This window comes from Aquila chrysaetos, chromosome 16 (genome assembly GCF_900496995.4).
Source record: "Aquila chrysaetos chrysaetos chromosome 16, bAquChr1.4, whole genome shotgun sequence".
NCBI classification, from domain to species: Eukaryota; Metazoa; Chordata; class Aves; order Accipitriformes; family Accipitridae; genus Aquila; species Aquila chrysaetos.
The window spans coordinates 18,184,424-18,198,693 of NC_044019.1; the positions used below are offsets into that span (position 1 = coordinate 18,184,424).

The window sequence follows — 14,270 nt, forward strand, 5'->3', positions numbered from 1 at the left end:
TATCTTGACTGAGAAGTACAAGCATTTAATCCACAAAGCGTGCAGACAGAATGGCTTGGGTGGTCAGATCAATAATGACAGGCAAGGGCTAGCCTGAACTGAGAAGGTGCAGTAGAAGACAGGCTGGCTTCATTACATGGAGAACTGCTGAGTGAAGGGAATTCTACCACCCTTTAATTGCAAGGAGATTGATGTCCACCATTGCTTGAATGACATGATGGAATTAAAAGAATTAAGGAAATCTTTGTGTTAACAATTGTTTTCATTTTTTAAAAAGGTGAGTTCACTGAAGGCATATTATGTGCCAAGCTAGGCTTCTGTCACTCATTGTGTTTCTTCTTTTCATTGAAGATGAATGTGACCTTGAGTAAAAGGTGTCCTCCTGGGGTGAGGGGAAAATAAGAACTGCAACAAGAAATTTGGCTAAGGGCATGCAGCTGAGGGTTTTTTCCACTAAGGGGAAATTGGGCTGGAGTGGCATTGTAACAAATTTGGAAACACAAGTAGAATGTTTGCAAATAGAAGCAAATAGACCTTGTGGTAGGGGCTTATTACTCATGGCCCTGAAAAGCCTCAGCTTACTTCATGTATAGTATGAAGAACAAAATAATAACAACTTAAAATGGGACTGGTTTTGTCTTTTTTGGGGGGAGGGAGGAGGCAAAGGTGGCATTTGTCACCCTTATGTAAACACGATCTGTTCAAATTCTTTTCATAGATGCTTTTCATAATTAACAATGAAATTAGTAACAATTTCTCAGCATGATAACATTTATTATAATAATAATAATAATAATAAAATCCCTATAAGGTATGTCTAAGGATTCTGTGTTTAGATACTTCATTTAGATAGGATTGCACACTGAATTGTGGAAGTGCATAAAAGCATACACACTAATTATGTGCTAGGGTAGGTCAAAGCTCAAATCATTAAAACCTTCCAAAAAGTTGCATTGCTTCTAAAAAACAATGAAGAAAAAGCCGTGTGATACTCTTAAGACTTTTGTTGTTACTGAAGTTGCTGCTTACCCAAAGGTCAGAATACACCAGGTAGTTTAAAAAAGGTAGCCAAAGTACTGCACATTCTCTGGAAAAAACCATGAAAGAGACTCTAGGAAAGTCTTTTTACTCTTGGGAATAAATATATTTAGGGAGAGGGAGGAGGAAAAAAAAAAAAGGGAAAATCTTGGTTCTTAAGAGAATAAGCCTGACGTGATTAACTCAGCTGTAGAGCTATGTGTGATATACTTGTGGGGACCGGAGAAGATTTCACAGGAGCTTACTGAATTGCAGAGGCACACTTGAGAGAATTATTTCTCAAAGGGAAGCAGGACTTTAAAAGAAATGTAGTTACTACTGTGTCATTCATGTGATCCTTGCATACAAGCAAACAAAAGAAACAAAATGTGGCCTTGCTTTCTGTCCTTACCCTCCTAACAGTAGTGAATTCATGTTGATTTAAAGAAAGAGGAATTGTTTTGGTTCGGTTTGGTTTTTTTTTCAAGACTCATTAATTCCAGTAACTGAGCCACCACTGGAACTAGTGCATTCTGAAATTCAATAAACTACACTTATTCAGGTTCCCTACACCTGGTATTCTAATCTTGTGAGTTGCTTTTCCTTAATGTTTAATGCCTATAGGGCATCTATCAACTGTTATTTCATTCTCCCATGTAAGTTGACCAAGCCTAGCAGTTTAGAGTATTTCACTGGTCCAGGAGGAGTTTATAGTAAACAGTATTTGTTTCTAAAACAGAAGATGTTTATTATCCTGAGTAAGCATATATATAATGCACTTGGGTTCAAATGGCTATACAGGTACTCTGAGGAGTGTAATAATATGTCAAGTGGAGCTGTTTTTACTAATTTAGACACAGCATTGTTTACTGTGCATTAGTAGTGTACTTCACGTTGTGTACTTCACATTGTGTACTTTGAGACAGTAATATGTTTCTTGCTTTTTCATTTAGCTTTAAAGTGTCCAGCATATTTGAACTAGGCAGTGATTAACAATTAAATGTTAATGTTTAGGATTCAGTTTATATCCTGGTCTTTGGTTATGCTATTAACAGTCACATGGAGATACATTTACCCTTAGAAAGCGACAACTTCTGTATGCATAAACTGCAAATTAAGTGACTACATGTGCCAAGTAAAACTGGCATTTCTGTGGATTGTATGTCATAGCATAAGCTGAGGTTTACATTGCAGGAGTACAGCTGTTACTTACTCAGGTGCTCCATGATCTGTTTCCTACGGATCCTTAAAAGCAGATCAGGATGTCTGTTGGTGGAATATGAAAGCTGCAGACATAGTCACTACGCAAAGGGGAACACACTGGTTTCACATACGTGTCCATGTTTGCAGTTTCCTGGACAGAAGAGTCCTGGATGAGAGTCCTTGCAGACAAGTAGGTTCAGTGACTTCTTGTAGCTAGCTGGTTTATCTGAGAATTCCTTCTAGTGTGAACTCCTGCATACAGGCTATGCAGCTCTTGTTGGGAGTGTGTCCCTGGGAATGCTAGTTATTTCCATTTTAAAAAGCATAGTGCAGTGGGTTCAACTTGTATCCAATGTCAGCATCCAACCTTCAGATCTTGTTCCATTATTGCCTGTGAGACTGAAGTGTCCCCTCATTGTCTCTTCTGGATGTACAAATACCTGTTTACAGTTGATCACATTAACTCTCAAATTGCACCTTGAAAGCCAAATAAGTTTCATTTTTACAATCACATGGCAGGGTGGGTTCTCCAGCTCCTGTTTCCTTTTGTGACGTTTCTTGGGAATGTTGTCAGTATTTGGTTTTTTTAAACCTTTAAATGTAGACAGCAAAACTGGGTGCGTTCTGACAGCTGCATTACCAGTATTGTGCAGAAGCAAGATTATTTTTTATTTCTGCTTTGAAGCTCCTTTCTTACTCCATATGAGGAGCTGGAGCAGCCTTTTCCACTGCAGTTTCACGTAAGACTTCATGGTAAAGTGTTACTTATAAGGATTCCAAACCAGCTCCTACCAATATATGGGACAGTACTGTGTGGTGCTTTTTCGACTTACTATCTGAATAATCATGTCCCTGTAACATATCGTCTTGAAACTTGTGTTACAAACTGACTGTCTGGCTTCTTACTCCTTCTGCAGAACCATTCTGCCAGTTGGTCTTGTAAGACTTGTCTCCAGTACCAGGCAGTTGGTGCACAAGGCACGTGTTAGAAATAGTGAACAAGTTGGCGATTGCTTCTGACCACACATCCCTGTGCTCACAGCCATCTATGTCCAGGTGGGGCCTGGGCCAGAGGAAAATGGGAAGCTTAGCAGACAGGCTGCAGCACTGTGGCTTCTGGGTGAGCTGAAACTGCTTCTGCTAGGATTTGGCAGTCTGGACTTGAAGGCAGTTTCAGAGTCTGTCAAACTGTCCCCAGGGCCATTGTGCTCATTATGTGTCAACTGTGAAATCTAATCAGAACAGTGGTTCGTTTTGGTTTTAAATTGATAGGAATTTGTTGGTAGGGTAATTTCATTGTTTTGCCTAGGACATGCGTTAGGCTGTTTTCTTGTTCAGTCAGAATTTCTCAAGGAAATTCAAAGCAAGTGGACCCTGGAGCTGCAGCTCTGCTGCTCCACACACTGGATATTGCTGTGCTGTTAGATTCCTTAGGGCCATTATTCCAGCTAAGGCCTATTCTTCCCTTTAAAGTACTCGGTCCTTAGAAACTGCAATTAGTATTACCTGCCTTTTCAAACAAGAAGTAGTTGGGGAATATACCTGGTTTTCTTCTGTTCTTTATCGGTGTAGTTAAGATAACAAACGCTTGACTGCAAGGAACTGCAATGGGTTTGTTTTACATACCTGCTGGAGACACCTAAGGAATTACACATACTGAAAGGAAAACTTAAATCAACAAACCAACCCCCAAATCTCATCAGTTATTTCTTTGGATTGTGTTCTAATATAGGCTGCTCAAATAGCAGTGCAAGCTTCTGAGTAAAAGAAAAGTATACCTGTGGAAACCATTTGGTTCTCGTCAATTTTTTTAAAAAATGGGACTTCAACAAAAAACTGAAGGAGTACACTCAGCCCTTCTGTGAAGCTTGCACTTCCCTGAGTGTGTGAAGAGATCTGAAGAAACTGAAAAATGTCAGCATTATGAGTAGCTGTATTATTATTAAACTTGGGAAAAAAAAGGTGACAAAATCTCTCATATGTTCATTTTGCAGTTCTAGTGACCCAAGGTGTTTCATGTGGCTGAAATAAAAAAATGAATTGTACTTTTGAAAATGGCTGAGAATTCCAGGTCCTTTCAGTCAGAGAGGATGGTTATAACTACAGTCTATAACTAGGAAGACATCATCAATTTATGGATGAAATAAAAGGATACTACAGGATCAGAGTGTCCTTTAAGGAAGTATCAAATTTAATCTGAACTGAGGTTCTGTGATTGGCACTTTTAATGTATCTTAACTTGTCAAAAATTTTCTTATTTAAATAGGAAAGTATTAATTGAGGGCTATTTTATTTATAGTTCTGCTTATTGAATAATTCCTCCAAAACCAAAATCTCGGGGTTCTGAAACATTTTTACTTGCTTAGGCACTAATCCATTTGTTACTTAAGGAATATTGTAGAAGGCTTTAGTCATTGTTGTCACTGACATAGATACTTTGCTAATTTAAGTTTATGTATATGGATGATGAACATGAATAATCTTTTGATTACAGGTTGATACTCATATCCATGCTGCTGCTTGCATGAACCAGAAACACTTATTGAGGTTTATTAAACACACATATCAAACGGAGCCCGACAGGATTGTTGCAGAGAAAAAAGGCAAGAAGATGACTTTAAAGCAAGTCTTCGAAAGCCTTCACATGGACCCTTATGACCTCACTGTAGATTCTTTAGATGTCCACGCTGTAAGTCTATTAAAATGGTAAAATAAATGAAAGAAAGCTAAGTTTTCTAAGTGTGAAATTCTGGTTTCTACAGTTTTTGCATGATAACTTATTAAATCAGAATTTGAACTCATGCATTACTTTTCATGTTTGAAGTAAGTTAGCATAGGCTTTTTCTTCCTGTTCCTTTTATTGCTAGGCAATTTAATTTATAAACTATTGTATGTACTTAAAACCGTGGTTATTTGGGTTTTTTCCTCCTCCAGGGTCGTCAAACATTTCATCGATTTGACAAATTCAATTCCAAGTACAATCCAGTTGGTGCCAGTGAGCTGAGGGACTTGTATTTGAAAACTGAGAACTACATTGGTGGTGAATATTTTGCTCGTATGGTCAAGGTAAATAAGTTTCAAACTTTTCCAGCTGTAGAGAAATGAAGGTTTGTAAAAGATTTGTGATGTCATAATTGTATCTAGAGCTAACACTATGGTTAAGTGATTCCAAGTATTGGGCTTGCTCTAGCAAGTCATTGGAGAAAGACCTCTGCTAAGTCAGCCACTGCTGCTTGCTAAATAATTTTATGAGTTAGAAATTCATACACATAACTTGTGTACGAGTTCAAAGCAGAGTTGTGTGTAGTTTCAAACTAATGGAGAGCAGCCAAGGATCAATTCACTGGCTTAATATTTTGTTAGGATGTAGTTGGCTAGTGGTAGCTGCTGGGAAGGAGGAGCTCAGGAAGCACCTCTGCATAAATCTCTATCTGCACATGCATGCACAGGCTTCAAATTCATTTCTTACAACAAAAGAATTAGTAGTTTTTATCAACAGGATGTCAGCTCTTCTAAAATATACAGAAGTGCTTGTCTAAAATTAATAGCCTTTAAATTGCTACTACCATGGATCTGGGTCAGAGTCTTCATTGGTCTGCATATTTTATGTAGTCATTTACTACAGTTTAAATAGTATAATTCTGATTTACCAATTTTAACCATATGTCTTACAAAGGTGTTAGGAATAACTGCAAAAGAATATTGTCCTCTAAATCTAGGTGTTACAGTTAGTTATACTCAAATGGTATCTGAGATAGCTTGCTAGTAGAATATTTAGATGCCTAGAGATTACCTTTATCTTTAAAGGGTGACAATACAGTTATTTCTGGTCTGAGGGAAATACAATGATAAAATACACTACTAGCTGTAAATGGTCTTCAGTGTTCATATTAAAGCAAATATATTTATTACTTAATAGGAAGTGGCCCGGGAACTAGAAGAAAGTAAGTACCAGTATACAGAACCCCGCTTATCCATTTATGGACGGTCTCCAGATGAATGGCTGAACTTGGCAAAATGGTTCATTAAGCATAAAGTTTATTCCCCTAATATGCGCTGGATAATTCAGGTTCCCAGAATCTAGTAAGTATTCAGGAGCTCTTGGTAATTTTAATAGTTTGAAATCATACCAATGATTTGTTTTAAGTTCTGATATTTTGTAGATGGTTTATGAGCTATCCTGTAGTTCTATTTATACGCAACAGCCTGGGAAATTTATTCTTGACCATTGCTGTGGTTTTACTGACAGTCTGGGGGTGGAAGACAGGAGATGGGGTTTGAATCTACTCTTTATGAAGCTATTCAAAACTACTGTGAATTATTTGTAAGTCTGAAGATACTAAAACCAAAAATTACAACTGGGTGAAATTAAACTGCATTCAAAGGCAAGTTAAAATGCAATTTAGTAATGAAAATAAATCAACTCCTGAATTCCATAAAGGAGTAGAAAATGCTCTGTAAAACTGTTACCATCAAACCTCCTCAAGATCAGTGACGAATGACGGTGAACTTGGAAATGCAACCCCGATTGTTGATTTGCAAGCTTAAATCAATACCAGTTTTTCTTAGTTTTTAAGCATCCTTTGGGACTTTATTAAATGGTTCTTTGTTTCTAATACTGTATATTGTAATACAGTCTCCCATGATAATTTTGTAAGCCTTAATAGCTGAGCTTCATGTTTTGAAATTGCATAGTTGGAATATGAATAGAGAAGGAGCTGTCATGGTCGCATATATCCCCCAGAGTGTGTTTCTCATTAGGGAGAAAGTTTCTCTAATTTCCTTTCTTATGTAGGTAGTGGAGTCAACACTTTCGTTAAGTCATGCACTTAATGATACACTGAAGTACTGTCCCTCTTTTCTGAGAGGCTCACTAAAGCAGAACATTCTACTTTGATTTGGAGTAGTTAACAACTTTGGAAAACAACCTTTTATGAGAGGTAATTCGTTATCTCCCCTATTAGTATTTGGATTGCTATAAGGGAAAGGGTCACTGTTCTTGAGACGGCATCTACCCCTGCATGCTGTCTCTATTTTTGGAGCACTTGGGAGCTTTAGCAGAGCCTGGATGAAGCAGAGTGCCAGGCAGTGCAGGAAACAGAGCACAGAAACAATCCCTGCCCTGACATAAACTTTGAATTTCTGAATCCTGGTAGAACTGAAGTGGTAGAATATACACAAATAACAGAAAATATGAAAGTGGAGGAAAAATATAAGCTGATTAAAGAATGGTCAAAACTGTGTATATTTTTTCTCCTTCAGTGACATATTTAGGTCAAAAAATATTCTGCCTAGTTTTGGGAAGATGTTGGAGAACATCTTTGTACCTTTGTTTGAAGCAACAATCAATCCCAAAGACCACAAAGAATTGCACCTTTTCCTTAAATACGTAAGTATGTTTGGATTTTCTGTCTCACATGAAATAGATCCTCTCCTACTCATAAATTTTGTTTCTCCACAGCTGTTTCCAGACACTAAAAAAGCTTCCTCCTCCATAGATTACTTGTATTATTGTTTTAAAGCCCTGACATAAAATTTAATAAAAGCCTGAGTAAGGTCTTGTCAAATAGCTGCTGTTTATTTCCTCTGAAACAGCTCAACAGCTATTTGTTTGTCCTCTCAGTAATCCTCTCTATAAAGAATCACCAAAAAACATTTGCACACTCTTGTGCAGGGGGAACATTGTAATCCAGGATGTGTACTTTGAGCTTACCTCTGGGACTGGCTTCCAAAAAGGAGGCAACTGAAAGGAAGCATTATGTAGATCCTGATGGGACTCAGGAGAGAGGTGGGGATGTATCTGCTGGGATGTGATTAAGAGACATTTCTGAGTGTGCCCCAAATCAGAACTCTGAGGTTTCCTGGGAGCGTCTGGCCTTCAGCTGCTTTTCAAATAACAAAGCAGATGAGTTTAAAGGATTATAATCTGGATGTGAGGGAGTCTTACAGGCCTGTGCCCCCCACAGGAGTCTGAAGGCTTTTATGCACCTGGGCCTCATATATGTCTCAGAAGAAAAAAAAATGGGTGAAACTTCCTTCAAGAAAACACGTTATTCCTGCTGTCTGCAGGTATGGTAGGTATGGTAGGAGGGCAGAGCAGCAGGACTGCTAGCGTAAAGAGGGAAACGAAGGAAGAGAACTAGATGCTTTGTACAAGCAAGTCCTGAAGCAAAAGTAATGTTGAAGTCTGCTTCTTGAAAACACTGATTTCTGTGAATCTCTTCTTCCACCAGGTGACTGGGTTTGACAGCGTTGATGATGAATCCAAACATAGTGGCCATATGTTCTCTGACAAGAGCCTTAACCCTGACCTCTGGACCAGTGAGAAGAATCCCCCGTATAGCTATTATTTGTATTATATGTATGTGAACATCATGTTGCTAAACAACCTTAGGAGGCAAGTAGTCATTTTTCTCTTTTACAAGCTTCCAGAAAGAAAAATCATAATCTTGGTCTCAATCTAAGTCAGTGTCTAGATAATGTATCTTTTGAAGCAAAGGTTATCTTGAATTATTTTAAAGAGTTCAAGAGGAGTATATGAGTTATTTTGAAAAGTTTAACTGCAAAATGAATTCAAATGAAATGTTCAGAAATTGTAAAGGCATCAGATTATTATCTTGGTTTGACATTTTTGTTTTGTGAATTCCTTAAACCTGAATATACCAAACAAAACAAAAGAAGAAACCCCACAAAATGGACTTGTTGACCTTTGCTTGGATTTACAGTGGATTTCCAAATATAATGTACCTCTTGGTAGCTTGCTGTCTCCTGGTAATTTAAAAGATACAAAGTTATGTTGTGAAATACTGGTTTAAGGGCTGCTGCTGTTATCAAAGATAGACAAAGGAGGACATAATTATGAACTGCATGCACATCTAGCTAACTTATGTTAGCCTGCTTGTTGACTCATTCACTTTTACTACTTTTGAGACTGATGTCTAGGCAATGCAGGGAGTTACGATACTGAATGTGAGATCATGACTGTAAAAGCAGATTTTGGCATCAGGCTCAGTAAAGCCTGAAATTCAACTTCAGGTTATGTTCCTGACTTTGTGGCTGACTCACTGAGTGATCTGCACAACTGACTCAAATTGAGGCACAGTGAGGTTATCCACTGATATTATGGTGTCATCAATTACCTTGCAAGGATTTAGTTCATTATTATTTATAAAACATGTTGGGATTTTCTTATAGGAAGTGCACAGATTTGTCATTTTAATAGGTCTTATCCAAGCTAACATTCAGAATGTTACTACTTCTCTGCCACTGCTACCTCAAGCATTTCTTTCTCTACCACCCTATATAATCAAAACTCATAATAAAAACATCGACCTTAAATTACCTTGTACCTGCAACACAGGCCTAGTTGTTAGTTTTTGTTCTATAATGGAAAAGATACAGTACAGCAGATATCTAAGTCATCCCTCTCTCCTGACTTCCTTTACATTCTCTATAGTCTACGTTTTTTTCTTTTCCAAAGACAGAGATTCTGTCAGAACTTAGACATTTCTTTTTTACCTCAAGATCATTTCAACTACTGTTTGAAAATCTCCTTAGATAATCATTAAATATTCTTTACAGCTAAGGCAGATAATGACACGATTCATCAATGAGTCAGTAAAACTGTTCACCCTGTTAAACTGAGGCACCATAGCCAGTCCATTACAATAGTGTTTTATGCTTTTGGTAGCATTAATGAACTCAGAAAGGATGGATTACACCCTCACATCCATTTTCAGGAGAAACGTTACTAAACATCCATTCTAGAACTGCCTTATACTCTAGCAGTCCTTGTTGAAATTCTTTGTTTTGAACATTTCCAAACACTTACAGGACATTTGTCTGCACTGAATAACAGGGTCCATTATAATCTAAAACCCAGCATCATTTTTAATATAGATGATAAAAAATAAAATAGTTCTAGAAATTGTAGTGTGAAGTCTAGTGTAATAACTAACACTCCTAGATCATCTCTGTGCTACTGAGGGTGTGGTTTTATGCTACACTTAACCTGGTGAGATGGCAGGTTGTCATCACACTAGATAGTGTTAGCTAACACTTGGCAACGTGCTTCCTCTTCTTCCCTCATTCTGAATCTAGGAATTATGTGGCCACAGGTTGCATCAGTTCATTTATCTTTCCATCTGCCAGTTCCCTCAACTGAAATCAGTTCAATAACTGTTCACCCGTAGTGGCTAAGCAATTGCTAAATGAGATGTAACTGGGGAAGGAAAGAAGAAGGAAGACACAAATATGTCAGGTAGTGGAAGGGTCTCGGGTAGAGGGACCTGCCTCTTTTGACAGCAGCCCACAGGTAGGCCTGATTAGATGTCACATCAAATTGTATGAGAATGTGTAACTTCTAATTTTTTTTAAATTTTCTTATTAATGATAATTATATACAAAATAGATGAAGATCAGTGCATTTTTTTGTTAGTGGAAATTGTGTTTAATCTCCTCAGGGAAAGAGGCATGTGTACTTTTCTGTTTCGACCTCACTGTGGAGAAGCTGGGTCTATCACACACCTTGTATCAGCCTTTCTGACAGCAGACAACATTTCTCACGGATTGCTCTTGAAGAAGGTATTGCTTGGTTGGTCACCTAATCACTGTCTGCTTAGACATCAGTCACTGGTTCAAACAGCAGTCACCAAATTGACTTTATCTGGGCAGCCCAAAATTAATTTTCTTAGCAAGACACAAGTAACTCTTTACTTTGATCAGAAACCCCACCTGCAGTACTGTGTTCAGCTCTGGGGCCCCCAACATAAGAAAGACATGGACCTGTTGGAGTGAGTCCAGAGGAGGGCCACGAAGATGCTCAGAGGGCTGGAGCACCTCTGCTACGAAGACATGCTGAGAGAGTTGGGGTTGTTCAGCCTGGGGAAGAGAAGGCTCCAGGGAGACCTTACTGCAGCCTTCCAGTATCTAAAGGGGGGCTAGTGGAAAGCTGGAGAGGGACTTTTTACAAAGGCATGTAGTGATAGGACAAGGGGTAATGGCTTTAAACTGGAAGAGGGTAGATTTAGATTAGGTGTAAGGAAGTTCTTGACTGTGAGGGTGGTGGGGCACTGGAACAGGTTGCCCTTAGAGGTTGTGGATGCCCCATCCCTGGCAGTGTTCAAGGCCAGGTTGGATGGGGCGTTAAGCAACCTGGTCAAGTGGAAGGTGTCCCTGCCCATGGCAGGGGGGTTGGAACTAGATGATCTTTGTGGTCCCTTCCAACCCAAACCATTCTGTGATTCTAAGAAATAAATAAGCTCAGCTGAACTTCCTATTTCTTACTTAAGCTACAAAAAAACAGCTTTTCCAAAGTGAGTATTTTAAAGCTATGTCTTTATAGGGAAGACCAACTGTTCAGATACGTCAAGGACTTGGTGGCACCTGTTTTTGATTACTCCAAGCAGAGCTAAAATTACATGGAAAAAACTGCTTAGACTTGTTATTACTCCCTGGTTTAGGTCCCAGAAGAATTTAAGGAAAGGTCTAGTTTTTTCTGTACAGAGACAAAGGCCATTTTCCCTGACTGGCATCCCTGTACTTAAAGGTTCATTCAGAAATTCATTAAGGTTTTGATTATTTATATCTAGAGTAACTGGGATCACTTGATCAAGAAATTTAACATAGCTGTATAACACAGCAATATTTTATATACAGCCTGATTGTTATGACAGGACAAACGTTATCATTCCTGGCATATGAGTTAATAAAAACGATCACATAACTCATCGCCAGGCCACTGTTTTGTAATTAAAATCATTGGTCTGTGGGTGGCAGACTTGCACTGAGTTTATTGCAATTTTTTGGACAGACTTCTCTTATAAGTTGGATTTTCTGGTTAATGCTGAAAAATTCTCACTGTATTTTTCAACATACCCAAGAACAAAGAAAAAGTTTGCCTAAAATCATGTCCAATGTTATGCTCAGAAGGAGTAATTCCTAAAATTTAGACCCAGACAGAGTAGTACTAAGGCTGTATGTGACCAAAGCATTCTTTTCACTCTCTCCTGTTTAGTCTGGTATGATAACCTGGCACAGCAGACAATAATAATAAAGGCACTTGTTAGGTTCACAGGTTGGTTAAGCCAAAAATAGTAATAAAGATGAGGTGACCACAGATTATTTATATTGTGTGCAACAGCAACACATGACTTCTAATAAAACTTCTTCTGCTCCTAAAATTTACCTGTTGGACTGCAGTTTTGAAAATAACAAATTGCTTAGCAGTTCTTGCACATCTGTTATCTGTGACTTTCAGGTTTTGGGGGAAGCTATGCAGTTAGTATCAAATGCAGTGCTCTTATTAGTCATCTATACTTACTAATCTACAGTAATATTAGTTACTGTATTTTTAAAAAGGTGACATAAGGAGGAATATAAATTACTTTTATAAAGATCAGTAACATTTAAAATTCAGACTTCTAAATATTTTCTAAAGAAGTCAGAGTTTAGTTTCAACCTACTTTTTTTGGTCTTAGTCCTCCCTCTGTAGTGCTTTTTCCAATTTTATCCAAGGGAAATCCTTCTTTTTTTCATTACCCCGTACTACCATTAAATGCTGATTGTGTTTTGTTTTGCAGAGTCCTGTCCTCCAGTATCTTTATTATCTTGCACAAATACCCATTGCTATGTCTCCACTTAGTAACAACAGCCTGTTCCTGGAGTACTCAAAAAATCCACTACGGGAATTTCTACATAAGGGACTTCATGTTTCTCTCTCCACAGATGATCCTATGCAGTTTCATTATACAAAGGTAAGAATTGCAAAAAGCACTTGTCTTTGAATTTGGCAACAGTACCACATACGTCCAGAATGACCTGAAAGCTATTTTATATCATTGCTTAGGATATAAAGTTTCATGTCTTTCAGTCACTTCATTCATTATTCTTCCTCATTCTCAGTCTGCTACTCACTGTTAGGTTTCAGAGGGAAATGTCTGATTTCCTAATTATGTTTCTTTTGTACTCTTGCCTCTCCAGTGTTGGCTGTTGAAGTATAGAATGAAGGATGAGGCTGAAGGGAGGTTTGAGCCTTCATAAACAATCCTCTAGAGTGCCAGGAAAGTCCAGTTTCCTTACTAATAAATCTGGGGAAGTACATTACAAAAACACTATGTGGAATCTCAGAAGATGACGTACGAGCTGTTTGCTCAGTGAACGGAAGCTGATTCTTGCCCTTGGGTGGCCTGGCAGGACAGAAATGCCTGGTCACTGGTTTTGATGCCCCAGTTGTGTGGCTGGCGCTGACTTGAGTCATGCTGTGCCTCAGAGTGGCCTGTATGTTGCTCAATTGTCTGTGTTCTGAGGACAAGCTGAGCTCTGGTGTGCTTCACCCAGGCTTGCTTCTGGCCCATGACATGTCTCTGCTAGAAAAGACAACTTCTGTGGGGGCTTTCTGCATGGATGTAACGCAGCACCAGCCGAGTTACACGTAGCGTGGAAGATCCTCAGCTGTGACAGCCCACTAGAGTCAGACCCAACCTCCTTGTGTGGAAGGTCAGAAGTGAGAAATTGCCCTGCTATCTGTCTATGTTCATATTCATTCAAGATTTACGACTAGATCCTCCAAGGTGTTTATATACCCTGGGATCTCATTCGAAATTGCCTAATAAATGCCTCTAAGGATCTGGACTGCAGGCTGCAATTTCTTAGGCTAAGATAACTGGATATCCAGTGCCTATTAATTATTTAACAGTTGCCCTTGGGAAATTTGAAATAAACAATTCTGTTTGTTAGTAATTGTGATGTTAAAGTCTTAAACCTCTAATTTTTCACAGCTATCTAAAGAGCATGTATAAATTCCTTAATTAGTAATGAGTACATATCCCCGTTTATATTTTATTTACATATAATTTAATATTAAGCATATTTTGGTGATACAGGAAGCTCTCATGGAAGAATATGCTATTGCAGCCCAGGTGTGGAAACTAAGTACCTGTGACTTGTGTGAAATAGCAAGAAACAGCGTACTACAGAGTGGATTGTCAGATAAGGTAATTATGGCTGAAAAAATCTCTTCTGTGAATATTAGGGCAAGTAGGAACCGAAAA

At 38.4% G+C, this 14,270-nt stretch overlaps 1 protein-coding gene across 3 annotated transcripts in view; it reads left to right on the plus strand.

Annotated features, from left to right (window-relative positions):
• The window catches only part of AMPD3 (adenosine monophosphate deaminase 3), a 36,624-nt gene that overhangs the window by 17,689 nt on the left and 4,665 nt on the right, over window positions 1-14,270 (plus strand). For 2 of the 3 annotated variants that reach the window (XM_030038277.2, XM_030038276.2), the window contains exons 7-14: window positions 4,715-4,909; window positions 5,155-5,286; window positions 6,140-6,303; window positions 7,483-7,609; window positions 8,454-8,617; window positions 10,683-10,803; window positions 12,801-12,974; window positions 14,103-14,213. In XM_030038277.2, coding sequence (XP_029894137.1) covers window positions 4,715-4,909; window positions 5,155-5,286; window positions 6,140-6,303; window positions 7,483-7,609; window positions 8,454-8,617; window positions 10,683-10,803; window positions 12,801-12,974; window positions 14,103-14,213 — 1,188 coding nt within the window. Of the gene's footprint in view, window positions 1-4,714; window positions 4,910-5,154; window positions 5,287-6,139; window positions 6,304-7,482; window positions 7,610-8,453; window positions 8,618-10,682; window positions 10,804-12,800; window positions 12,975-13,200; window positions 13,285-14,102; window positions 14,215-14,270 lie in introns of those variants that run through there. The other variant, XM_030038278.2, reaches the window with a different exon arrangement.